We start from the raw sequence: 26,109 nt of genomic DNA, 5'->3' as shown, positions 1-26,109 counted from the left end.
GTAAATAATAGGATATTAGTTCTTAAAAAAAACCAATCCGCATTTGCTCAGAAAAAGTTCCGCTACGAATACGCCTCAGAACCTTACATGTCCAGTGCACATCCGTGCAACAGATTAGACTGCTTTCGTGACTTGGAAATCACGTTCCGCTGATTAAACTGCATATAATCCATGAAAAACTCATAAAACTCGTCCCAAACTCATATAACCACTCTTTTACGTAGTCTATAAAGTCGCATCGTTTCCTACGATATTCCGCCGCAAATATCGCTTCCCTACAGAATATTTCAAAACTTTAGCAGTCCCAACGTTCCATAGAAGGGATGAAGAATCGCAGACGGGCATAAAATTCGTCGGCCAATAGAAATGAAAAACAGCATATCAAAGACTCGAAACCATACTCGGTTAAATGCAGCGCGTTCCCAATAGAGAATGATGACAGACGCTCGGGAACCTCCACCTCGTACGGTTTGTATCGATTCGAATCCCGAGGCTTTTCCAAGATCGTCCGAAAATCGGATTCATGTGAATTTGCACGACTATCGGAGGGTGGAGGAGCATTCCGGCACCGTAGTGGTGGCTGCAAAATAATCGATACACTTCCATAATCAGAGTTTTGCGTCGAATCGTCGCATGATCGAGCCTCCTCCAACAGTCGGTATATTCGGCCGTTGTTGAGTGGTAACGTAACGTTCCTACGACAGCGTTCCGCACAAAAAGGATCGGTCGTCGGCCGTCGGATTTCCATCGTCGCAGCTCGTTCTCGTTTCGATCAAGGTTTCGCTTTTCGATCCGGAGAATGACAGTTTCGACGTGCACGCCCGATTCGAGCAGATCGTCGCAGGAAATTTGATTCGCAAGGCGGCGATCGTTATCTCCAGCTGGGATTCACTCGCGAACCGTTCGCAAGATGAATGATCTTTTGAAGGAGCTCGAGGCCATGCGAATGACGGGTGCGCCGTTCGAGGAGGGCTTCTGGTCGGCCTGCCTGAATCTTGTCCAGAAAACTTATGTTCCCGAGAAAACGGTCGGTGCGAGTCGCCCTTGCGAGGAGAAAGACTACAGGGAATACAGGCAGATCGTGGACAGGAATTTGCGGAACATTAGGTCCATGCTCTGTCATGTCATTCAGAATTGTAGTCACAGAAACGTGCAAATAGACTTAAACGCATCTACTACTAGAACTTTTACTACTAACTTGTTATTGCTCATCGGCGAACACCATGAGAAAAATATTTGGAATACCGCCGAGTCTGTATCCATCTCGGAGGACTTGTTACACAATCTCCTAGAGCTGTACAGATTTCAGAGTTTGACTCAGTTTGTGATAGAGCAGGATAATTTTGTCACGATACTGTTAGCCTTAAGACCTAAACTGATGAAAGACACTTGGAAAGCTTATCCCGCTGCCGTGGCTTGCTACAAGTGGATTTTGCACCAAACGGAGGTTTGTAGGAACATTTGATACGTACTGGCTCGGTTGCACACTGATACCAAAGTTTTTTTCCCCAGAAACCTGCTTTGTACACTCACATAGGCGATGTTCTTCCAACAGCTTTAATACTTGTCGATGACTATATTCCCGACAATGTGGTAATAGGTCTTGAATGTTTAGCCCAGATTATTCAGCACTCACATTTAGTAAGAATTCATTTCTTTGAAGATTGTATCTTTCACCTGTTCCATTATTAATTACTTGAATTTTTGTGCGACTAGAAAAGGGGACTAATCGATACTGGATATGCAAAAGTGATGTTCTATTCTTTGGAGCGCTTGACCCATAAGAGCGAGGCCAAATATGTGATATTGGTATACTCCTGTATAACTAGTTTGCTAGCCACCATGGAGTATTGGGACGATACGTTCAATAGCTTCGATGTAAGCTCAATTGTAGCCAACGATTGTATCGACTTAAATGTACATATTACAATACTATGTATTATTGCAGTGGTCGCAGAGGGATGACATTCTGGTTGTTCTATTGGGCAACTTGGAGAGGGAACAAAACGTGGAGCTCAGACACGTTTATATGCAGAGCTTACCTCAACTTTTGACCGGCGTTGGCTGCGCGAAATGGTGTGAAAGTCTAACCAGAATACTGACCGATTATTGCAGAAATTATAGGACCCTTCAAACATTGAAAGCGACCCTGGAGGTAAATACCTGTCACACACGCAACAGCAATGATTACGTTCGCCCACGGTGGTACAAAAATATATTCAATTATTTGATTTCAGACCGCCAAAACGTTTCTAATGACGTTCCATTTTCGAGTCGCAGCCCACTGTGTACCTCTGTACAGTGCATTCTTAAGATTGCACCACGATTTAACAGAGACCCCGGTATTCGACAAAGAGATCATGCAAAACTTGGAGGACTGCATTTGCTTGATATACAAGCAGTCCCCGAACGTAGGCTCCGAAGTAATTAAGAACGATCGTATACGTTCGATGATAAACAATAATCTACTAATACGTCTCGGCGATACCAGATATTTCGAATGAAACGAACCAATCTGGCCGGTAGAATGAGATGCGACGAACTGACACATTATTTAAAATCGGAAAGAAAACATTATTTTTTGTAGTTTCTTCGGGTACGATACAATAAACCATAACGAATAGTACTTAGATATCTTATTTGTGATTTAATAAATAAATGTATAGCATTGTGTAGTATAAAATATTATGTATATAAAATAAAATAAATACCCACGTCTCGTATGAACCGCCGATTACTTTTATCGCGCAATGATGTAACATTAATACTATGCCTTGTTACTGGCCGACCCACTACTTAGGGCTATTTAATCGTAAATGGCACAACATTCGACTTTGTACGGGGAGATACGGAAAGGGAAAGTGGGACCTTATCTACGTACACAACTGAATATAATAATCGCAATCATAAATATTCACGCGATACCCTCTTTGGCGAAGTTGCGAGAAACATAGTGGTGATGGGAATCATTGTCGACCCAGCACTGGCCTTATAATGTCGCCTATATTAATTGTCATAATACTGCTAATTATTGGCTACAAGTTCTACGAATTTGTTACCTGCGTGCCGCCGAATTTCCCGCCATGTAAGTACAGTTAAAAATCGCGAAACTATTCGAATTAATTCGCACAGTGTTTTGAATCAACCAGCTTTCAGTGCTTTCTCAGCACTAGCATTTTTACCAGTTCAACAACAAAGGCGCAACATAGTTTAACAATTTACCTCGTGACCGTTCCACGGAAGGAAACGATTTAAGCTTCGCAATGAGTCTGTAAAAAGGGTTGAAATTCTACCGGAATCGTTTACCAACAGGTCTGCCGCGAGTGCCGTTCTTCGGCTCCTACTGCTTCCTGCTTCTGGGCGACTACAAGTACCCTTTTAACGCGCTGCGATATTACGTGAAGAAATTGAAATCGAAAGTCGTGACATGCTACATGGGCCCGTACTGTACCATCGTGGCGAACGACTACGACAGCATCAAAGAAGTATACACGAACGACGCCTTCGACGGCAGACCGACCGAGATCGACATCCTGAAGGTCAGAGCCTTCGGCGGGACCTTCGGCATCTTCTTCACCGAGGGCCTGTTCTGGCAATATCAAAGACGATTCGCCCTTAGGAACATGAGGGACTTCGGATTCGGCAGACGGCAGGACAAGTACGAGGCAGACATGCTGGACGAGGTCATTCAGCTGATCGACATGCTGAGGAACGGACCCATCAACGACCAGGAAAAGGTGCGACGAGCTAGGAAACAGCCGTTACTTATCAGAGAAGGATTAACGAAATGTCTTTTAGACGTTCCTGAAGAATGGTGCCGCTTGTTTTAACGACGTCCTGTACCCGTACTCCGCGAACAGCATTTGGAACATCATGTTCGGCGAGAGGTTCGATCGTTCGGAACATCATCAAACGATACGCCTCTGCAAGAGCGCCATGATGTTCCAAAGAGCGGCGGACACCACCGGCGGGGCAATTTTCCAGAGGAAATTCTTGAAGCACTTTGGAAACATGTTCGGGTTCGCCGAGGCCATAAAGGGCCATTACGGCATGGTGGATTTCGTGAAGGTACGTCTACTATTGTGCTCGGTGTACGAAAGGGAACTCTGCTCTAAGGTCTCTCTCTCTCTCTCTCTCTCTCTCTCTCTCTCTCTCTCTCTCTCTCTCTCTCTCTCAACGCCAGGGTACTGTCCCGACTTTCTTACACCCAATAGCTAACGCAGTTCTAATAACGCTGCGATTGCCGCAGGAATACTTGGACAAGCAGAAGGTACTGCACTCGAATGGCAGCGACATGGGGATGGTAGACAGATATCTAACAGAGATGCAAGAGCAGCAGACTGGTCTGTCCAGCTTTTCGGAGAAACAATTGCTCATGACCCTGGTGGACTTCATGTTCCCGGCGTTGTCAGCGATGCCCAGCACTATAACGCAACTCATAAAGAACATGATGCACCATCCGGAAGCTGCGAGGAAGGTGCAGGAGGAGATAGACAGCGTGGTTGGGACCGGCAGGATCGTCACTTGGGAGGACAGGAAGAGGTAACGTCCTCGACATCAAGAAATATTTTTGTATATTTTATATATTATTTATTATATAAATAATATTTAATATATAAAAAAAATATTATATAGATAATTATAATAATAATATAATTATATAATAATTTATTATATATAAAAAAATATAAAATATAATATATATATATTTTTATATATAATATAAATAATATAAAAAAATATTGCCATAATATTATTATTATTATTATTTTATATTTTACGATTCTCTTTGCTACAGCCTGCCGTACACCGAAGCGACCATAAGAGAAAGCATGAGGTTCGAGACGCTGACGCCTTTCGGCGTGTTCCACAAGACCCTGAGGAACACCACCCTCTGCGGCTACAAGGTCCCGATGAACACCTTGGTGATCACAAACTTGTCAGGCATGAACAAGGATCCTGACATGTGGGGCGATCCGGAGAATTTCCGGCCGGAACGATTTCTCAAGGAAGATGGCGAACTGACCAAGGACTTGTCTTTCCCCTTCGGCTTCGGTACGTATACAAAATTAGGCGATTGTCAGCGGTATCGGTTCACAAACGATTTTGGTTCTAGGGCATCGCGTGTGCGCCGGGGAGACTTTCGCGAGGTACAATATATTCGCGGTGTTCGCTGCGCTGATGCAGAACTTCAATTTTGGATTCATCGAGGGCGAACCTACGGGATTGGACGATAAACTGCCCGGATTGATAATCACTCCCAAGGAAACGTGGATTAGTGTGGAGCCACGATGTTAAAGATATCGACCGCTGGAACTTTGGGACAGGGTTAATTATTAGTAGATAATATCGTGCAGATGTTAATCTCAGCTGAATGGTGGTGGTTCGTGTTGGACGTGGAAAGTAACATTTCACGTAACCATGAACGCAATGTCAAACGATCGCTAATCGCGGTCGAACGATAGCTAAATCTGCAATTACAAAATGACTTACTATAATTGGGCATGTAAGCGATAGACTTGAGCTGTATCTTGCTTTTTTGGAGGTATCGTGAGGATAGTTCTCATAAATAAACAAGTATACGTTTAACATTACGCTGCTAATGAAGATAGTCTATCTTCAAAGAGCTAAATTATGTATATATATGTGTAACATGTACCATCATCGAGTAACCGATTGGGTTTATCTGCTTGTCGATTCTATGTTACGTCAGGATGAAATGAAAGCGACACGCGCTGGTATGCTATAGATTTATTTGTATAATTCGAGACAGTCAGAGACAGAAAATACATCGCATCGGACTAAACGTACTTAACATAGGTTTCTCTACGTGCCAGCATTCATTGTTAAATGCACACTTGCGCTCTAAGAAAGGTTACTCTTATTAAAATATTCAGTGACTGTGAAATAAAAAATATTATGTACAGATATTACTATGACGGAGAAGAGAGGGAAGATGCCTCTTACTCTTATGTGCAGTAAAAAGTAAAAACTGGCGTGCAACCGCGACGGTATTCCTGTTAAATGCGGTCCTGTTCGAGAGAAGTATGTAATTTCTTATCCCTAAAGTTAAACATTCGTACTCGATATTTAACGATATATTACTTCATCGAATCAAGATTGTTCTACGTCAACTTACTTTCCTGCTAAAATATCGAGTACAATCTTCAGGACGATAATATAAGATCGCGAGTTCTCGGGATATGGGTCGTATCGACGTAAGTGCCGACGCAGTTGCATATACATTTTATTTCTGATCTTCCCAAATTTCCCGTGTCTTTTATTTCTCACGTTAAATACAGAGCGTAGATCTTTTGTCAAATATTCAGTGCCCTTCGGAGTAACCGAACTACGACCACTATTACAGCGAGTGTTTTTAAATTAAGTGAACGATGCCAATCGAGAGATGTTTCATCATTATTGCGCCCGACAGAAATCATTAACCAGCGATCGCGACAGAAATCAATCTGATACGTGCGATAACGGATGAAAGATTTCATCGTTCTTTAACATGATTTGTTAGAAAATTTATTTAGAAGTCACTTGCGATAATTTCATATCGTTTTAGGAATAAAACTCGAATATTAGAATTTGTTCATTAACAAAACCGTGTGACCATGACGATTCGCTGGAAAGAATGCATTGTAGTAAGTGTAACAAGGAATTGGCTCTGTAAGCATCGCTGTCGGATCTGACAAAAGTATCCGCAAATCTAAAATATCTCCGCATTGTACTATTAAACGTGTTAATGAAGTTTGGCAAAACAACAATAGTTATTATCTATAAATAAAGTGTTTTGTACATTGAACGTTTGCCAACGGCGGCGCGGGACTTTCACTCAACGCAATATAAAAGTACTGGAGCTTTACGGGCACACATTATTTCTCGGTATCGTGGTTACGTAGACACTTGTGCAGAACTGCTTTAAAATACTAACTTTGTCGCGCACAGAAGGTTCCTTGAATGGTATGAAATCAACAAGACATAACAGCACATTGTACATAGCTCCGCATATGTGTGTGTATTTGAATAACCAATTAATTAGCATTTTATTTTACAATGCACTTCTCTTCGATAGATGTTCAACGGCAGTCTATTTCACAAAATTTTCTAACAGACGCGTGCTTACTCCCTGTGTGCCAAAATATAGATCCCTAAGAATGCTAACACTGCACACTTAAACTTGGGATACTCATTCATGTATATAGTAACCATCCCTACGTACGGCAAAAAACCTTTTGCTTTACCAACAACATCTTTGTTGGTCAGCCACAGCTGACCAGCCGCGTACAAACCTCTGTCGTCGACAGAGTTATTATCACCTTTTGTCAGAAATTTAATAGTATTGTTTTGGTCACCCCTAAAATTCATGAATTCTCGATCAATGATTATTTGGCTTACATCTAGCCTTACCCATCCTTAGCGACTAGGCGATACTTACTTTTCGTGTAGTTTAAGTATTCTGTGTACAATTGGAATATCCCTACCCTCAACTTTAAAGACAACGATTTCTCCTACTCTGACTGGTTCGTCATTGTAATTGGTTAAAAATAATAAATCCCCCCTGTGAAATGCTGGCTCCATGCTACCGCTATAACATATTTAGGTACAAAATGCGTGAGGGTAATGCATCGGTGTTGTTAATTTATATATTGAATATCGAGGAGAATTTGGATAGATATAAGAACTTAAGCAGATAGAAGAACTTAGGTGGATAGAAGCCTTTCCCAAAGACCAAACTCCGCGAGACAACTTAATTGTAATAGATGAAAAGTCACAAATTGTAAAATCGAAATCAATGCAGTAGCATTTGAACACGTAGCAACAATTATATTCAAAACATACAGAAATAAGAGCATAAAATTCACAGAGTAATTGTAATGAAAGTAGAAACAATTGTACCAAGGACATACAAAAATAAGTGCATAATACCCGCAGACCAATAGCGATAAAACAAACACAGTAAATAGGCCCATTCAAATTCGACGAAATGAAAAGTGAAAACGTTCGTTTTTGTTACTTAAAATTATTCGCGCGTAAGATGTGTTTATGAAATAGGTTATACATTGAAATACCTGAGAACGACCACGATCGGGCTTTCGGTTCCTGTAACGACCATCAATCCTTTCCACATCATCAATGCAGAGGAAACGATCATGGCGAAACTCAGCACTTGATACAGAAACTATAAATAAAAATACGAAAATCGTGGTCATACTCCATTCTAACGAAACGACCATATGTGCCTGCTCACCGAAGACTTACAATGCTTGGAAATTACTTGAAAGTTACTTGAAAAATTACTTTACCTGGCGCTTATTCATCCTTCTAACATCTTCGAACAAAGACTGCCACGAGGCCATTACCATATTCTCCTAGAGATTACGAGACCAACTAAAGAAAAGGGCTTCGGACTACGTTTACGTTTTCCCTTGAACGAAACCGGCACCAACCAGTCGTATACCACGTCACGTAAACAACGAACAAGGAACGTTTGGAACAGAAGGAACTATCGGAACGGTCCGAGTTTCTAGTGATCTGAGTGGCGGGACAAGTTCAAAAGTACCTAATTAATGAACACCTTAAATCAATAATACGGTAACAAATAATTATCGTTAACGATCGATCGACGATTCTAGTTACTTTAATTTATATTTTCTGCAACCTATCCGTAACTTTTAACAAGATTACAAACTTTACCGCGTAGGAAAGTCGACGGTGGCGCTGCCAAGATGTTCACAGCTAAACGCAAAACTACCGGTGTCGCATTTTGAATGCTGCGATACGTTGAGCTGGTTGTTGCATAGTGTTCGAGTTCTGTGAAACTTTATTGTATTTATCGGGCTCAATTGTTCCAGATAAGTGTTAACATGCAGCTCGTTAGCTTTGACCGATCAAAAAGTACCTGCAGCAATGAAGGCATGATGAATGAATTCAATGAACAGCAGTTTTTTCGCAAAACAAGAAACCGGAAATCCTCTAACCCTCTAGTTGCCGAGCGGTAAGATTTCCACCATTCCTTTTCCACTTTATAATCCTGAAACTCTTTTCTTCGTGTACATCACTTTTATTAAACTAATACCTAGGTAAGTTGTCCGGAGATATGCACGTTAGGTAAAATTAGACTGCAATGCCCTGTTAGTGGTAATGCGTTTTTAGGAAGAGAGAGTTCGGAAAGGATGACCGAGATGTAGGGTCTTTGATACATAGTGTTGGGTCTTCCGGTTATCGGGGGTCTCAGGTTGTTTATTGTGATAATGCGTATCTGAGGAAGGCAAGCGACACAACGCGGCACAGTGGTCTGAGATAAAAATTTAATTATAGTTTTTAGTAGGAGAGTCGATGAAAACATTTCAAGGGCGAAAAAGTTCGGAAACCAAATTCCCTTTGGTCATAGAATATTTTAAATTCAATCATGCTAAGCATACCGAGTTTTCAGAATGAATTCAAGCACATGCTTGAAGAAACCGTATGCGCCTACAATGGTGCAAAGAACAATTTTTTTCTGGTTTAGTTCGAGCCCGAAGACTCGGAAAAAACGCGAAAAATAAATATTCTTCATTTTCTCGTTTCAAGAGCAACGTCAATTAAGTTTGAAAGGCAATATCTTTCTTGCGCCAATGTGCGTCAACGTGCGAGTGGAAAAAACATGTTTGTGTGTATCTAAGTTAACAATAAGTGCAAGGTCCAACTGCGTCGTAAGGCTATCGCGTTCCCCGCAATTTAGTAGAACAAAGGAAGAATGCTATAGCGCTCCTCAGCAATCAAATGGTTAATTTATTATAGGTTATATTAATTTATATAAGTATATACTGTGTTCCTGTAAACAATAAACTCTTAACTAAACTGTAAATAAACGTAACCTGTAAATAAGAAACTTTCATTAATTCTTTTACATAAGCGTATACATTTTATTCCATTTAATTTTAAGTTACATGAAATTACTATTTTTTAAAATAAAATAGTTATTTTTTATTGAAAGAAATGATTATATTTTATATTAATTTTAATCTCAATTTAATTATATTTTATTTTCAATTTGTTTTATATTCAATTTATATGTGTAATATTTATTATTTATTTTTTACTTATTTAATTTAGTTATTATTCTTCGTGACCAAAAATGTTACGAACACTTTCTGTCGAGATTTTCTCCAAAATAAAGCTTTCCTAGGATTTTAGTCATTTTTGGCCTTCTCAGACCATTATTGTGCGCCGCCTTGCCATAGAATTGGGATTTTATTCTTGAAAAATCTGGCCACTGAGTAGAGAAGGCGAAGCCTTCTGCTGAGGACCATGATTTGCCTCTCAGCTCTTACCCTAGAATCCTTATACAGGGAGTCCCAAAAATGTCTCTCAATCCGGAAATGGTGGGTTCCTCGGATCATTTGAAGCAACTTCTTCCTTTACAAAAACTTTCTCCGAGGCACCGTTAACTTGTTATTAACAAAGAACAGTAACCAATAAGAATCGAGTACGGCTGACGCGAGGTGGCCCAACCAACCAGCGCACGAAGCCCAGTTCCGCTCACTGGTTCGGTCGCCTCGCGCCAGCTGAGCTCGCCTCTCATTGGTCACTGTTTTTCGTTAATAACTCGTTAATGGTGCTTCGGAGAAAATTTTCGCAAAGGAAAAAGTTGCTTCAAATGACCTCATGAACCTCCCATTTCCGGATTGCGACACATTTTTTCGGGACACCCTGTAGATATCTAAGAAGCACGGGCGCGTTATCTCGCGTTTCGAAATGCATCGAATCTCACGACAGAGATATACGTACGACAATGTATGAAACAGATTTACAGAACAATGTTCAGATATTTGTTGCATCGCGTCACGCACGATTTGGAGAGTTTCTGGTAAAGAGAATCCGTGGGGGCCACTTTAATGTCACTTTATTGACTACAGACATACTTAAACCGAAATACTGTGATCCAACCTATCCGCATCCTCCGTAAAAGTTTTCCTAATATTCATCACACTCAGAACACGTTTTCTCCGAAATGCTGCCGGGGTTCGTAACTATAAAACAAATTAGAAAGTTCGCAGCACCATATAATTCGCGACGCACAGTCGTCGCGCCGGAAACGCTTAATAATTACAAAGAACAAAGCTCGAGTAATGTCGAGGTACCGCGATGAGTCTAGGAGCTTTCTTTCTTTTATCTCTCACATTCGAGTATAGGCAAAGAGATACTTGAGCATTTTCTCTCTCTCTCTCTCTCTCTCTCATACAAACTCACTCTATCTCTCTTTCTCTCTGGTAGACACGCGCGCGCGCGCAAACGCATACAACTCTCATTCACACAGAAATATCGAGGTGGCTACGGATTAACGATACATATATATATATATTTATATATTTATATAAATTGCAATTGTTTAGCTTTCTCCGACGAGCTTCAATTATCCATCAAATGCAGCGAGTACCGTGACCAATGAACCAAACGGTCAGTTCGTTTTATTTTATTTTTGTTTTTTTTTTCAATTAACAATCACGTAAATTAGCGTCGCCTTCGCTGCATCTTCGTTCAGTGATTTAGCCGTGACACGTGCATGGTAAACTCAACAATTATACGATATAACAAATCCCTAACTTAACGGTGCGTTCGAAAGTTGCTCGACGCGGCGATTTGTTCGGCCGAGAGGCCGGTTTCGGTATGCACACCAGGTGGCAGCACCTGGTTGTTAACCTATCGTTAAGTACAGGTTGTTCCACAAAGAAAGACCGACATCGAATCACAAACAGGTTCAAGTACAAAGTTGATTGGAACAGCCGTATATGGCAACATCGGCTACATCCAGCTGGATGTAATACAATTATCCCCCTCTAGGACACGCCCCTTCGCAGCGGTCTCAACACTTTGAATTGGCGAAGCTTGCGCAAACGAACGCTCGTTGCTCTGCTAATCGCTTTAATCTTCTCACAATCGCTGGGACCTCGACGGGCCACGATTCGCCTAAACATCCTGATCGCTCGCCGTTGATCCGACTTCAAAAGGTTCTCGGTCTCAAAGTTGTTAGGACCCTGTCCAATGGTATCGAACAAGACCGGCTCCCGACCACAATTAGAGTACAGCACGATAAACTATATATATATATGCACGAACTGGTTAACATCTGTGATTTAAAACACCTCTTCCTCACCGACGTAATTGCCGCACTTGTGCGTGAATCACCGGCACGGCGGACCGTGCGCGATGCGGAACGGAAACATAACCGAGACGCAATTTTTCCTCGGAAACAAAACACGAACGCTGAAGAGGAACGGCTGAAAAAACTCGCGGGCAAGAAAAAACGATCCACGGGTCCGGAGGCGACGCTGTCCCCTATCGAAACGAGGTCTAGTCTCGAGCTCTCGTCTACCTCGGCGCGGAAATCGGTGCGGATCTCCTTCGTATCAAAATTCAGACTCTCGAATGAAAGCGCACAGAAGCGAACAGTCGCTACGCGATTATTGAAGCCGCGCTGTTAAATCACGGGCTGCTAGGACGATCTACGTTTTCGACGAACACACGCATCGGCGCTAATCTCCATGAGAGAAAGTAACAGGGATGTCTCGATATCGTACAATCGATTGCGGCAGGCACGGGCGCGACGCGGTCTCAAGCATCATCGATCCACCTTGAAACACTCGTCGTCGTTCCCGGCTGATCACGGATTCGTCGCCGAGCGAGAATGGCCTATTTCAGCTACGGTCGCGTACAGAAATTCTAGAAAGTCGAGTGGCACTGGTTCACGAGGGGTTGGTCCGAGTCGCGTTTAGGCTGACTAGAATTCGTTTTTGCCTCCCGTCGTTCGATCTCGGCTCCTCTTACAAAGTACCAGAGAGCTACGGGCTTAGATAAAAAGCTTAGGAAATGGAGGTCCGCGCGATCCATGGATGGACAACTGCATGATCGTAAAAGCGACACTGATCTAGGGCGCGGCAAGCACAGCTGGTGTCATCAGTCACGTGTAAAAAACTGTCCCCGGGCCCTCGGGGACCGCGCGATCGCGGGCGTCCGACGAATCTAACATTCGCTTTGTAATTTCTGGATGACCGTGAGCAACGGTGTTCCCCACCGATCGGGGATCGATCGGCGTGTCCCCCTTTTGCGACTAGCCTAGCCGGATGCTTGGAACAACAGAACCGATGAGCGTTTTTCTTTTTCTTTCGTTTGTCCCCGCCCGGGGCCATAGAACTATGTACAAACGAACCGAGGTGGCGCCTAGTGCTAATCGTAAGACACAATGTTATCATGCGTGTGACGCGTCCCGTGTGGCCCAACGACGCCCGCTGCTGATGCCTTCAATCAGGTTGTTGGTCGACAGAAGCGTGGGTTGGTCTTTATTCCTTGATGCGATCAGCAGCCGTCCCCAAGTTTCATGCAACCTTCTTCTTACTTGTCTTCTTGCTGCGGGGTAGGGTAGCGAAGCTGGTTATCTGCAAGCAAACGGCGCGTCTCAAACGATACACCCTCGTACCGGGCAACGATCGCTCCGGGCAACAATCCTTCAAATAAAACCTGGTCCCGCGGACTCTTTAACGTCTCCGGCTCACGTCTCCGCGAAGCAAAGAAAAGAAACTATACCGTTACTCGTCACGTTCAACGTCATTAATCCTCTCGGAAGCAACGGTTAATCGTTATCTTAATGATTACCATCTCTCGATTAGTCGACCAAACTAACATGCACAATCCCGGGCCACTCGCTAGATAATTAGTGACTAAGAAAAGTTAAGAAAACCACTCTAGAAACCATTTTCATACGATCTGAACGTGTTAATCCGTTTCTTCTGCCAGACTTGCCAGTGTTTTAAACAATGAGGGGGGTGATTGGGGGCGGGGGGTGTAGGCTACAGGGGCTTCGGTTTAGTATGCCGTCAACAAAAAAACCAGTCAACGAGACCCGTGTCTAATTCTGATGATCATTTACATTTCACCACGTATGGTATCAATCGGGCCAGACGATGTCTCAGAAGATGTCTGACTCGAGTTTCTTGCCGGCCCGCGGCGACTGGGACATCTCTCTGATGCCCTGAGCCGTCGCCTCTGGCCTCTCTTTCGCCTCGGCCGCGGCCGCGTCCGCTAGGACGTAAGCGTCCGAGCTGTTCGAGGTGTCGTTCTCGCTCTTGTCGTCGGTGTTAGTGTCCTGACTAGAGATCGACATCTTCGGCGAGAGTTCTATGATCGTTTCCTGCGGCTCGATGCTCAGCGACCGCGACTCTGTCGCGCTGACGTCCGAGCCGGAGTCCTCGGACCTCAACGAGCCTCTGTGCTCCCTGTGAAAGGCGCTGTGGAAGATGTTCTTCGGGATCGTCAGCAGCTTCGAGAAGCCTTCTTTGGTCCTCTGTCTCTTCGACTTCTTCCCCTTCGATTTCTCGGCGGCGCGAGCGACGAAGACGTCCTTCGTCCGATCGGTCGTCGAGAACGTCTTCACGGTGCCGGTCTTGATCACCAGCGTGGCCTTCAACGCGTTCTGAGAGTCGGCCTCGTCCAGATCCTCCTCGCTCTGGGTCAGAGGAGCCCTGGGCGCCGGCTTCTTCCGGTACTTGCCGGCTCGGCTCAGGTTCTCCGAGCTGCCCCGCTGCGCCGCGTTCTCGTTCCCCTCCGTCCTCGCGTCGGCGACTTCGTCCGGCTCCTCGGTCTCTTTTGTCTCAGTGTCTTTCGCGTCCCCGGGATCATTCCTCTCCGAGCTTTCGTTAGTATCTACGTTCTCCACCGGTTGGGGCAACGAATCAGCGATGCTAGCGTTACTACCTTTCCGTTTCTCCTGCGTGCAAACAATGTTGTTGACAGCCTTGTGAGCCTCGCTCAACAGCTGCTTCAGCTCGTCGAACTTCGTCTGGCAGAGCTCGTCGGCTGCCGTGCGGTCCGTTGCTTCTCCGGCCTCTTCGGGAACGCCAGATCGCGTCGGATCGTTCGCAGGGGCTTCCGGGACTGTCTCAGGCGTCGTCTCTTCCAGTTTGACTGGCTGGTCGTGCGGGGATGCTTCAACTTTGACCGCTTGGTCACGCGGCGGCGTCTTCTCGTCTTTCGTTGCCTCCGTCGCCGCTGCGACTTCTGGGACGATCTCCGTCTCTATACTATGAATGACCTGAACCTCGGCGGTCGAAACAGAGCTCGAGGATTCCGGGCGAGGCTCCGTCGACTCTGTATCGATCGCCGTCGGTTCCGAGCCTAATTGACTGGTGTTTTCGATCGGGCCGTCGTTACCTGCGACAGAGGATCCAGGATCGAGCCTGACATAGTCGGCGACATTACTGTTTTGCGACAGCATGAGCAAGATCTCGAGAGCTTGCTCGGGGGTCACGTGACTCAAAGGTGTCGGAAGTGAGATGTTTATGGAGGGAGGGAGATCGTTGCTGTCGGAATCCTCGCCGGCCTCCTTCAAATACCAAAAATTATCTGATTACGACGGAACGGAACTCGTGGAAGGACCGCGAAGTCTCGATGTTGACGACCGAAAGACGATCGACCAAGGCTGAGCCGGTTCACACGACGCTTTCCAACGAACTTCAACGCGATCGTTCTTCTCGATTCAGCCTTGGTCCGCGTCGACGGTCTCGCCGCGATCGAATACCTCTTGCGCCTTCTTCGTGGTCGAGCGAGGTTTTGCGCGTGTCCTTGCTCCGACGCTCGATGTTCGCACCAACGAGTCGCCCTGGGACGAACGGGTCGACTGCAGGGCTTCTCCGCTGCTGTATCCGCTGGATATATCGTCCGAGGATCTTATGTTGCTGAAGCACAGAAGGCAAGGTTAAGATTTCGCGGTGCTCGATATCCGTCGACCGGCTCGCGAAGCGAAAGTCGCGACGGATTCAGCGGGATACCCACGTTAAGCTGGTTGTCGGCTCCCTGGCCGTCGGTTCTTTGACGTTTATGCACTTGTACAGGTCCACTTCAGAGAAGTACATCTCTACGCGGTTGCTACTCGACTGTGTCCGGCGAGGACTGTAACCTCTTCTCCCGACGTGCTCTCTTCGACGAGGTTCCACTGTAATTAATAGCAGATTGTCAATGCGAACACTGGTTTCGCCGTCGGTTCGACTGCCGAACTTATGGCACCAGTTCTTCCATGGCGCCGGCCAGAGAGTCTCCTCAGAGTTCTCGCGAAAGTTGCGGGACAGGCTGAAGAAGCAATGTCTCCCCAATTGACGCTCGGATTGCGCACGAAAATGGATAGTTTGGGGAGAGGAGGCACGATTATTCGAGGCTTGCAGTTAGTTTTTATAGCTGCCGATCGTCGACAATTATAAAAATGAATCGCGAGGCTGGAATAATCGTATCTCCTCCTCCGAAATTGTCTATTTTTCTGTATAATTTGCGTGACAATTAGGGAGACATTACTCTACAGAAGCGAAGTACAGTAATGTCTCCCTAATTGACCCTCAGCATGGAAACGAAAATGGACGATTTGGGAAGAGGAGATGCGATTATTCGAGCCTTGCACCTCGTTTTTATAGTTGTTGACAATCGGCAACTATAGAAACGAGCCACAAGGCTCGATTAATAGTGTCTTCTCTTTCCAAATTGTCAATTTTTGTTTCCAAGCTGAGGGTTAATCAGTTCTGATTTATACCGGTTTCAGCTTCAGTTTCGATTCTTGAGAACCAATATTATATCGGTTCTATAACTGTTATTTTTCAATTCTGGATTTTGATTCTGGATTTCAATTCTGGATTTAGACAAACAGAAAATAGAGAACTAAATAGACAATAAAATAGACAATTTGGGAAGAGGAGATACGATTATTTGAGTCTTGCAGCCCGTTTTTATAATTGCCCATTTTGTCAACAACTAGAAAAACGAGCCGCAACGCTCGAATATATTCTCAAATTGTCTATTTTTTATGCACAATCTGAGCGTCAGTAAGGGAGACATTACTGTGCAAAAGCGAAGTACAGTAATGTCTCCCTAATTGTCGCCGATATTGTGCAGAAAAATAGACGATTTGGGAAGAGAAGATACGATTATTCGAGTCTTGCAGACCGTTTTTATAATTGCCGATTTTGTCAACAACTAGAAAAACGAGCCGCAACGCTCGAATATATTTCCAAATTGTCCAATTTTTATGCACGATCTGAGCGTCAGTAAGGGAGACATTACTGTACTTCGCTTCTGTGCAATAATGTCTCCCTAATAGTCGCCGAAATTGTGCAGAAAAATAAACAATTTGGGAAGAGAATATACCATTATTCGAGACTTGCGACTCGTTTTTATAGTCGTTGACAATCTATAACCATAAAAAACGAGCTACAAGGCTCGAGCAATCGTATCTCCTCTTCCAAAATTATCCATTTTTTTGCACAATCTGTGCGTCAATTAGAGAGACATTACCTCGCTTCTTAGCGAATAAAGAAGTCGACTAACGCCGCACGGCATCGTCACGTAATCGTTTTCGTAGTCTCACGAGATCACAAGATCCACAATCCGTGACGCAACGTCCACTTCGCAATCGTACAGAGACTTTCTGGCGAACGCAACAAGGTATCGACAAAGCGGTCCACGTTGGATCCATCGAACGCAGCTACTCAGGGCGACAGAGTAATCGACTCGAGTGTTCGATCGAGACTAAACGAGTACGGGAAAGTCGTCGATCATGAATGGACCTAAACATCGTCGCCCGAGCAGTCCCAAGAGTCCCCGGTCTTCCGAGGCTCAACGACGAATCGATCTAAACGAACTTAACCAGGGACCGAGGACTACGTCCGACCGAAAGGTTGCTCCTTCTTCCTGGTTTCGCGGCCCTACGAAGGGCTTATCGCAGCCCCGTACTGGCTTATCGGTATCGTTTCCGGCAGTGTAGGTATCGCTAAAAATAGCGCGAGAAATTCGCGAGAACAGAAGCGGTCTAGAATCGGCGGGCAACCTGCAATGTCCGTCTCGTCGTGCAAGTGCGACGTGTTTCTATTCTCGTCCTCCTTCTCGCCGGTCAGGTCGCTCAGGCTGTAGCTCTTCTTTAAATGCTGCACCAGTCCGCCGCCGCCCTGAAAGACCAATTTTCGGTTGTTTCAGCGAGGCCGGCAGAATGTCCGCGCGCTCTTTAAGTATTGTTAAAGCGTCAGTGCAAAGAACGAAAGAAAGAAGGAAAGAAAGAGAGAGCGAAAGAAAGAAAGAAAGAAAGAGAGAAAGAAAGAAAGAAAGAAAGTAATCTAGAGATCGTGACTAAAAGAAATCAATCGGCCGATTGAGAGCGAAACGTGAAGGGTGTAAGAAAAGGTAGAGCAAAGTCGATAGTAAAAAGTAAAAGAAAAAAACGGTATCGGTCTTACCAAAATACACCCGGAAAAATAGTGAAGTGTTAATATGTGTTATCTCGCCGTGACCAGATCTACGGGACACCGTCTAGCGTCTCAAGCGATCGATCTAGGCCGTGTTTTCAGTCCGTCGCCTATCCGGATGCGTTTCTTTTCTGGCTTGCATTCCGGCACGGGTTAACGGCAAGCGTGCTCGCGTGATCCAGGCGACAGAAGAAGCGGGTTCTCTCGTTGATCGACTGGCCCGACTCGTTCGACGGGTATATAGATTCGACCGGCCGCGAGAGCGAGAGGAAATAGATCGATCGATCGCGAGCAAGCGAGCGAGCGAATGATCGAGGGTCGCGCGCGACTCTTTCCCAGCCGGGGGTAGAGGGTGTAGCACACGTCGCGTCCGTGTAGAGTAGTCTTTTGGTTTGTTTGTATTTTGTTTTCTCTTGTCAATCAAGTAGAATGCGTTTATTCGTGAAAAAAAAGAAACGATCAAACATACTAGATATATATATATATATACATATACATATATCGTTGCGTAAAATCTTTGGGATCGGGTATAAAAAGTCTTACTCTCTAATGTGCGCACCGATATTCGATCGCCCTGGGGTCGCAGGGGGGATTTCGCGAGAACCGTCGTTGACGTACCAGTAACGAGAAGTAATAATCGCCGGCACAGAAGCTCGAAGAGGAAGCGAAAGGAAACGTCGAACGTATACGAACATGGAGAGAGAGAGAGAGAGAGAGAAAAAATAATAAACGAATACCAGGCTTTCGTTTGCGTTCTGCATTACTTTTACATCAACAGACGATTGTTTCCACATCAGTCTTGCACACTGTCGCACGGCTCTGTCACCCATAAAACGCTCTCGGTCACGCTTCCGCAACGAATTTGCTCCCACGAACACCACCCCGGCTAACATGGTTAAAGATTTATTATGTAAACATTGGTCTCTTATATCCTAATCGTCAGCTCGACGGAGTGACCGAAGAGTATAGTCGCGCGCAGAATCGGGGCGCGCTAAAACGCGTTACAAAATTCTCGCGGATCCGTATAGAAATCAGCTTCAACGCGCGTGTCATATACTCTCGGCGATTATTCTATCACGTGGCGAGACGCGCTCGCGAGTGCGTCGCTCTGAAGAGAGAAAAGAAAAAAGAAAAGAAAAAACAAAACGCGCGAGCCAAACAACCGTTCCAAGAGATTCAACCTCCGGATTCAATCACGCGGCGACCCTTGGGTCGCCCAAGGCACCGAGTCACCCGAATCACCGAGCCCGTATCACGACTCGCGCGGCGAGTCACGCGCGAGAAGACCTTAACAACCGAGTGAAAAAACCTACATGGTACAGCAAGGCATAACAATCGCAGACGGACAAACACACAGCTCGAAAACGTTCGCCTAAGGCCGACCCAGCTCGCCGGCCGAGACTATCACTGTCTCGGGACTCGCTGCTGAAACTGACTCCCTGCACTCGCAGCCGCAGGATCCTTTGGAAAGAGGGCCCGGCGGCGAGCTGGGTCGGATCAAGATCCTATGTAAACGGCGTCGATAAAATGGTAACACGTAAAAATCGATCGTTGACAAGAAATTTCGAAGGAGACGCGAGTCCTCGTTCGAGCTTGAAACATCCACTCGAGAATTCAAGCGCCGAGAGAGCTTGAAACGAGGATCGGCAAGCTGGCGACTCAAAGGTCAGAGACGATCGACGATCCCCAAGGACGCGCGCACACCCTGCTCCTCGAAACCTGCCGCTGCGAACTTCAATCGCTGTGCTGGTCCACGAAGATAGCGTCCTTGGTAGCGTCGGGCTCGTCGTCGCTGTACATCGCGTACTCGACGGTGGCCCTGCGACCTTTGGACCTCAGCCTCCTGGCAGATCTTCCGACGTTCTTCTTGGCGGCGCGACCCCGCCGCCTCGTCGCCGGCACCTTGAAGTACTCCTCGTCGCTGACGGACCTCTCCTGCGACTTCTCGACGAGAACGGTCGCCTCCTTCGCGGGATCGAAGTCCTCGTAGTTAGCGCTCAGGCGACGCTGATCCGGGAACGGTGTCGTCCCGTCCGTTTCCGTCCCGGGCTCCGTCTTGGGAGTCGTCGTTGACGGATACTTGGCTAAGCTAGAAATCGCCGAGTCTGATTGGCTGCCGGGGAGTACACAGTGCACGCTCGGGTCTGCCTTTGCGATCAGCTGACCCCGCGTCGAGTCACGATTAGATTATTTATCGGTCGTTGTTGTTGGTGGCGGTGGTTGGTGGTTGGTGGTTGGTTGACATAAAGATTCGTACAATTTTGTCGTCGATCGTAGATGGCAGATCGGTCGGGCACCGCGGCAAACATAGACACAAAAACGTATACCACGCACAGAGAGAGAGAAAGAGAGAGAGAGAAGAGAGACAACGGAACACGGTTTGTTTGAAAGCGTCGACGGTGTTACAACGATGTTCGTTTTTTAATTTTTTTTTTTTTTGTTAAAATGGGTGGAGGGGTTCGGTTGATGGTTTGTCAGTTTGTTGGACGATGTTGTGTCATGATGAGACGGTGATCGGCGTTGATGGTGATTTGTTTGATTAGAGGTGGTGCGGCGTGCAGGATAGGCGTGCGGGACAACGAAAACATAAAACCGAGAAAAAACGTCGAAGATTAGCCGCAGGCTCTCCGAAGCGTGGCTGCTGAAGCGGGTTAAGGGTGCCGAGCGGTGGACGCCGGTCGTCTCCGGCCGAAATACTCGCGCGAGAAATCCGCGACGGGAATTTGTTCTTCCGTCGAATGCCGTTTATAGAGCAGGGGTGTCAAACTCGCGGCCCGAGATGAACATTTTTGTGGCCCAGTCGATATATCCGACGCAAAGTTAGAATAAAATAGAAACAGTCGCGGCCAATAAAATTTCTCCCGAAATAGGAAAGATAGCATTGAAGAAGAGATGTCAACTATCAGGACGTAAACAATAATTTAACTCTATATATGTTTATTACAATGTACTAGTCAAAATAAAAATATTTGTTTCTATGAACATTGATTTTTTTTGCGGCCTAGTCAATATATCCGACGCAAAGTAAAAATAAAATAGAAATAGTCTCAGCCAATAAAATTTCTTCCGAAATAGGAAAGATAGTATCGGAGAAGAAATGTCAAGTATCAGGACGTAAACAATAATTTAACTTTATATATGTTTATAACAATGTACTAGTCAAAATAAAAATATTTGTTTCTATGAATATTGATTTTTTTTGCGGCCTAGTCAATATATCCGACGCAAAGTTAGAATAAAATAGAAACAGTCTCGGCCAATAAAATTTCTCCCGAAATAGGAAAGATAGCATTGAAGAAGAGATGTCAACTATCAGGACGTAAACAATAATTTAACTTTATATATGTTTATTACAATGTACTAGTCAAAATAAAAATATTTGTTTCTATGAATATTGATTTTTTTTGCGGCCCAGTCGATATATCCGACACAAAGTAAAAATAAAATAGAAACAGTCTCGGCGAATAAAATTTCTCCCGAAATAGGAAAGATAGTATCGGAGAAGAGATGTCAACTATCAGGACGTAAACAATAATTTAACTTTATATATGTTTATTACAATTAACTAGTCAAAATAAAAATATTTGTTTCTATGAACATTGATTTTTCTTTTGCGGCCCACCTAAAGTCAAGCATTGTTTATTTGGCCCAAGTTAGCTTTCGAGTTCGACACCCCTGGTTTAGAGGATCGTTCGGGACGTTCCGTTTCATTTTAGCCGCGAACACGACCGTCGTCCATCGTTGCTGGCGTCGATCGAATCGATCTGGGCCCAGCTGGCCGACTTACCTTGATAGCGGTCTGCATGAGCACCGTGGTGGCATAGTTGACACCCTTCGAGCCCAGGTTCAGGACGGCGCTGTAACCCTGCTCCGTAACGCGCTGCAGGGTCTCGTCGATCTCAGCTTCGCGGCGGATCAAAGCCGGGTGAACGAAGCGGCGATAGAGGATGCTGGAGCCCTTCGTGGCCGGGCTCAGCAGCCAGATCACCAGGATAGTCTTAATTTCATAGTAAAAGGGGAACCTAGATCGGACACAGCGAAAATGCAATCTCTGTATTGGCACTCCTCTGGGAGGCTCTATTGCTAAGTCGAGCTACGGACGACAGCGTGTCCCAACGGTCGCGATCGCTTTCGCGGGATGCTTCGTTGGAACAGGCTCGAGAGCAGGGATTCTTTTTTTTATCGAAATCTATGACACGTGGATTCTTCGTTTATACCTTCGGAACAGGAACCGGAAACCGAAACACGAAAATACTGGTTGGTTGTCGGAACGTTTTATAAAAATGTCAGGAAATGTAGCGGTATTTTCATCGGCAATTTCTTCGGTTTTCTCCACTACGTTATAATTTTCGAGGTGTTTCCGAGTAGAGATTTAGTGCCAGTATTTATCCTATTACCGGTATTACGTTAGAACGCAGTTGCTATCGTGCCGAAGTCGGAGTAATTACTAGGTTAACGCTAGATTGCCGGAGCGAGTCAATTTTACTCAATTACGATTTTATTGCTATATGTAAGTAGTGGTAATACTAAATATATAAAAATAAATAATAATAAAACTTACTATAATATTGCTATTATATATATACATTAATATATATTAATAAATAATATATTTCTAAAAATTGTTTCGAATAAAGTTCCCTTAAAATAAAATTTTATCTTTTTTTGAAAAACCTTCAATTTTGACGTTTGAGTCAAATTGACTCATTTATATAATAAAAAATATGTATATACCCAATTTAGTGTTAGACAATTTAGTGTTAGGTGACATATAGACCGTGGATTTTACACATTTATAACAAAAATCGGCAGTAAAAATTTAAAACAATGAAATATATTAAACGAAAGAAAGAAAGAAATTTCTAACTAACTCCTTCTGACTGCAATTGTCTAAGATAATTTCTATCTTGTACAAAAATCCGTCATCTTAATAGATGATGATGAAATGATTAATATACACGTCTGTACTATATTTTCGAATCGAAAACAATACGATACACATTTTTCCTTCGGTTTCGTTATTCATCCATCTCGGTATTACGATGATTTCGGTATTACGTCGATTTCGAAGCAGCCTCGTTAACGCGATACCGATATCGAGATCGCACCGATCTCAAGTGTCCCCGTCGCAGTGCAAAGTTCCGCGAGTACCTGTGCACCGAACCACAGAGAGAGAGAGAGAGAGAGAGAGAGAGAGAGAGAGAGAGAGAGAGAGAGAGAGAGAGAGAGAGAATCGTCGATGAGATCGCCGGTCAGGCGTGACGCATCCGCGAGTCATCGAGCAATGAAAAAAAAAAGAAAAGAAGGACGGGCAAAGGGAAAAATCGCGGGGTGGACGAGGAGGAGCGGGAAGATGGGGGCTCGGAAAACGAGAGGGTATATGGGCGACCAGAAATACACGGGGCCTCTCCTTTTCGGCTGTAATCCGAGTATGAAGGGAGAGATCTGGCACGGCGGGGAGGCAAACACTAGAAACAGAGACGGAAGGCAAGCAAGAACGGGCTCGGTGGAGCCCTCAGAAGTGCATGTAAGCCAATATCCATCTCGGCCGAAATTAGACTTTCGGAATTCCCGGTGGCGGGCCGCGTGCTCTCGCGGCGCGTACTCGCCGCGTGATCCCGAAGCGCCGGTTCACGTCGGTTTATTGGCCCCGGAGGAGGAGAGCTCGCCCGAAATTTTCCCCGCATCCGGCGAAAAACGGGGCCGTGACCGAGCCGGCGCGCGCGTGCTCACCGCGACTCCTCTTTGTTCCGTCTCGCGTGTTCGCGGCTCCTTCGTCGGCGGTTTCAGCCGCCGGCCGAAAACGACGCCTTTATTCGAGAAACAGCCGAGCCGAGTCGACGCGGATCACGAAGAGCTTTCGAAATTAGCCGAGGCACCGCCGCCATGTTCCGCTCGGCTCTACGATGACGTGCGACGCTTAATTCGCGTCCGACTGTGAAATCGCCGATGGTAATTCCTTTCTCAATCGAATATCGCTCGGCTCCGTTCTCAGCGACGACGATGCGACGCGAAAGGACGCGCGGACGCGGTTTCCCCGGCGGAATCCGCTCGATCGGACGCGAGCAATAAAGCGTGCGGACTATAAATGTCTCACCAGAAGCTAAAGAAGACGTCGGTGAAGGTTTCCGCGCACGTGAACAGCGCGAACACGATCCAGTACATCATCCATTTGACCTGGAAACGAAAGAACGTGCCGCTTAAACACAGCTAATGCACCGGCTGAGCGAGCGCGACCAATAAGGACGCATTCATGGTCGAAAAGGAGACCGGGACGGGCTCGGATACAGGCGAATAGACCTCTCGGCGCCGCGATTACGCCATCGCGCGCCGTCCTGCGCGCGGAGAACGCGAATTAATCCACGGTTTCGCGCGTGCACGCGAAATATTGCCGAGAGACGGGAACGGATAAACATCGGATGTGGAAACGAATCGCACGGCGCACCGAGCTGCAGCCGATATTCTGCTCGCCGGTTCAACGAGCCCGCGAGAATTTTTAAGTCGCGCTCGAGACGGCAGAATTCGCCTGACCCGCTTTTTTTTTTTTACCGCGCCGCCCCGTTATCACCGGGCATCGATCCTCGGAGACAATTTCGCTCGCGGTTGCTTAATATTGGATAGACCCCGAGAACAACGGAGTTCGCAACGAGGAATCGCCGCGACCGAGATGCTATCGAAAGGCTGGCTCGAGCTCTCGCTCATTCTCGGAACGTGCTGGAGCTGTCGATTATGATCGAGGCCTTCTTAAGCTCGCGGTAGCTGTTATCACGCCGGTCCGCGGCCGCGCCCGAAGCACTTGGAACCGTTTAATCGTCTTCGACGCGTTGATACGGCGATTTTTCTCGGATTCGCGCGCCGAGATTGCGCACAGAAATGGACAATTTTCCGAGGAGCAGATACGATTAGCCTTGCGTCTAGATTTTATAATTGAGCCGTTTATTTTGAAAGTGGCATAAGTCACTTTTTTTTTTTAATGAAAAGATACCGTTCAATTGTAATTAGTGTTACCATTAACTCGATTTTTTTGAAAAAGTGACTTATGACACTTTCAAAATAAACGGCTCAATTGTTGTGGAAACAGTAAAAACGAGCCGCAAGGTTCGTCTCCGCTTCCGAAATCGTCCATTTTCGTGCGCAATCCGAGCGCGAATTAGGAAGAAATCGCTGTACAGTAATGTCTCCCTAACTGACGCTCAGATTGTGCAGACAATGGAAAATTTGGGAAGAGGAGATACAATTGATTGAGCTTTGTAGCTTCGTTTTTTATAGTTGTCGACAATTCGTAACTATGAAAACGAATCGCAAGGATCGAACAATCGTGTCTCCTCTTCCTAAATTGTTCGTTTTTGTGGACAATCTGAGCGTCAATTAGAGAGACATTACCGTACCTCGAATTCCGAGTCGAATATCCGCGGTCCGGCGAAAGAATTCGCGATTCTCCGATGCTTCCGATACCGAAAACCGATGCAGCTTGTAACAGTTACGTTACGCAACCTCTGCAAACGATTCTTCCGAAAGCGGACGGCGGACAGAAACGCGCGCGAGACGTAATCGCAACGAAATGGAAACAGCTGGGAGACCGACGTTCGCTGCTGGTTATAATATACAGGATGTCCCAAAAATGTCTCGCAATCCGAAAGTGGCGGGTTCCTCGGGTCATTTGAAGCAACTTCTTCCTTTACAAAAATTTTCTCCGAGGCACCGTTATCCAGTTATCAACGAAAAACAGTGACCAATGAGAGACGAGCTCGGCTGGCGCGTGGCGACCGAGCCAATGAGCGGAACTGGGCTTCGTGCGCTAGTTGGCTGGGCCGCCTCGCGTCAGCCGTGCTCGATTCTTATTGGTCAC

General features: G+C 45.5%; 4 protein-coding genes across 10 annotated transcripts in view; 2 read left to right on the top strand and 2 right to left on the bottom strand.

Moving 5' to 3' along the window:
• The first annotated feature begins 338 nt into the window (after positions 1–338).
• Positions 339–2,727, top strand: LOC117222031 (TELO2-interacting protein 2). Its single transcript, XM_033473476.2, has 5 exons — positions 339–1,447; positions 1,513–1,641; positions 1,717–1,878; positions 1,949–2,155; positions 2,238–2,727. The coding sequence occupies exons 1-5, from the start codon at positions 911–913 to the stop codon at positions 2,502–2,504; spliced, it is 1,302 nt and encodes a 433-aa protein (XP_033329367.2). The 5' UTR covers positions 339–910; the 3' UTR covers positions 2,505–2,727.
• Positions 2,728–2,908: 181 nt separating this feature from the next.
• Positions 2,909–5,594, top strand: Cyp304a1 (Probable cytochrome P450 304a1). The gene is made up of 6 exons (XM_076520518.1): positions 2,909–3,085; positions 3,313–3,737; positions 3,799–4,068; positions 4,250–4,542; positions 4,799–5,055; positions 5,117–5,594. The coding sequence occupies exons 1-6, from the start codon at positions 2,995–2,997 to the stop codon at positions 5,296–5,298; spliced, it is 1,518 nt and encodes a 505-aa protein (XP_076376633.1). The 5' UTR covers positions 2,909–2,994; the 3' UTR covers positions 5,299–5,594.
• Positions 5,595–5,736: 142 nt separating this feature from the next.
• On the bottom strand, positions 5,737–8,481 carry twr (signal peptidase complex catalytic subunit SEC11 homolog C twr). Its single transcript, XM_033473522.2, has 4 exons — positions 8,310–8,481; positions 8,076–8,185; positions 7,442–7,591; positions 5,737–7,360 (listed from the first exon to the last, which is right to left on the bottom strand). Exons 1-4 carry the CDS (start codon positions 8,367–8,369, stop codon positions 7,126–7,128), a joined length of 555 nt encoding a protein of 184 aa, XP_033329413.1. The 5' UTR covers positions 8,370–8,481; the 3' UTR covers positions 5,737–7,125.
• A 2,393-nt stretch (positions 8,482–10,874) lies between these two features.
• LOC117221945 (Receptor expression enhancing protein A) overlaps positions 10,875–26,109 on the bottom strand; it is a 41,906-nt gene continuing 26,671 nt past the window's right edge. For all 7 annotated transcript variants that reach the window (XM_033473312.2, XM_033473311.2, XM_033473307.2 and 4 more), the window contains exons 3-9: positions 24,358–24,437; positions 22,048–22,282; positions 17,849–17,966; positions 15,814–15,973; positions 15,560–15,716; positions 14,737–15,364; positions 10,875–13,421 (exon numbers count right to left, since the gene is read on the bottom strand). In XM_033473312.2, coding sequence (XP_033329203.2) covers positions 13,378–13,421; positions 14,737–15,364; positions 15,560–15,716; positions 15,814–15,973; positions 17,849–17,966; positions 22,048–22,282; positions 24,358–24,437 — 1,422 coding nt within the window. In that variant the 3' untranslated portion in view covers positions 10,875–13,377. The remainder of the gene's footprint in view (positions 13,422–14,736; positions 15,365–15,559; positions 15,717–15,813; positions 15,974–17,848; positions 17,967–22,047; positions 22,283–24,357; positions 24,438–26,109) is intronic.

Source organism: Megalopta genalis, chromosome 3 (genome assembly GCF_051020955.1).
Source record: "Megalopta genalis isolate 19385.01 chromosome 3, iyMegGena1_principal, whole genome shotgun sequence".
NCBI lineage: Eukaryota > Metazoa > Arthropoda > Insecta > Hymenoptera > Halictidae > Megalopta > Megalopta genalis.
This window is presented reverse-complemented; position numbering and strand designations above follow the sequence as displayed.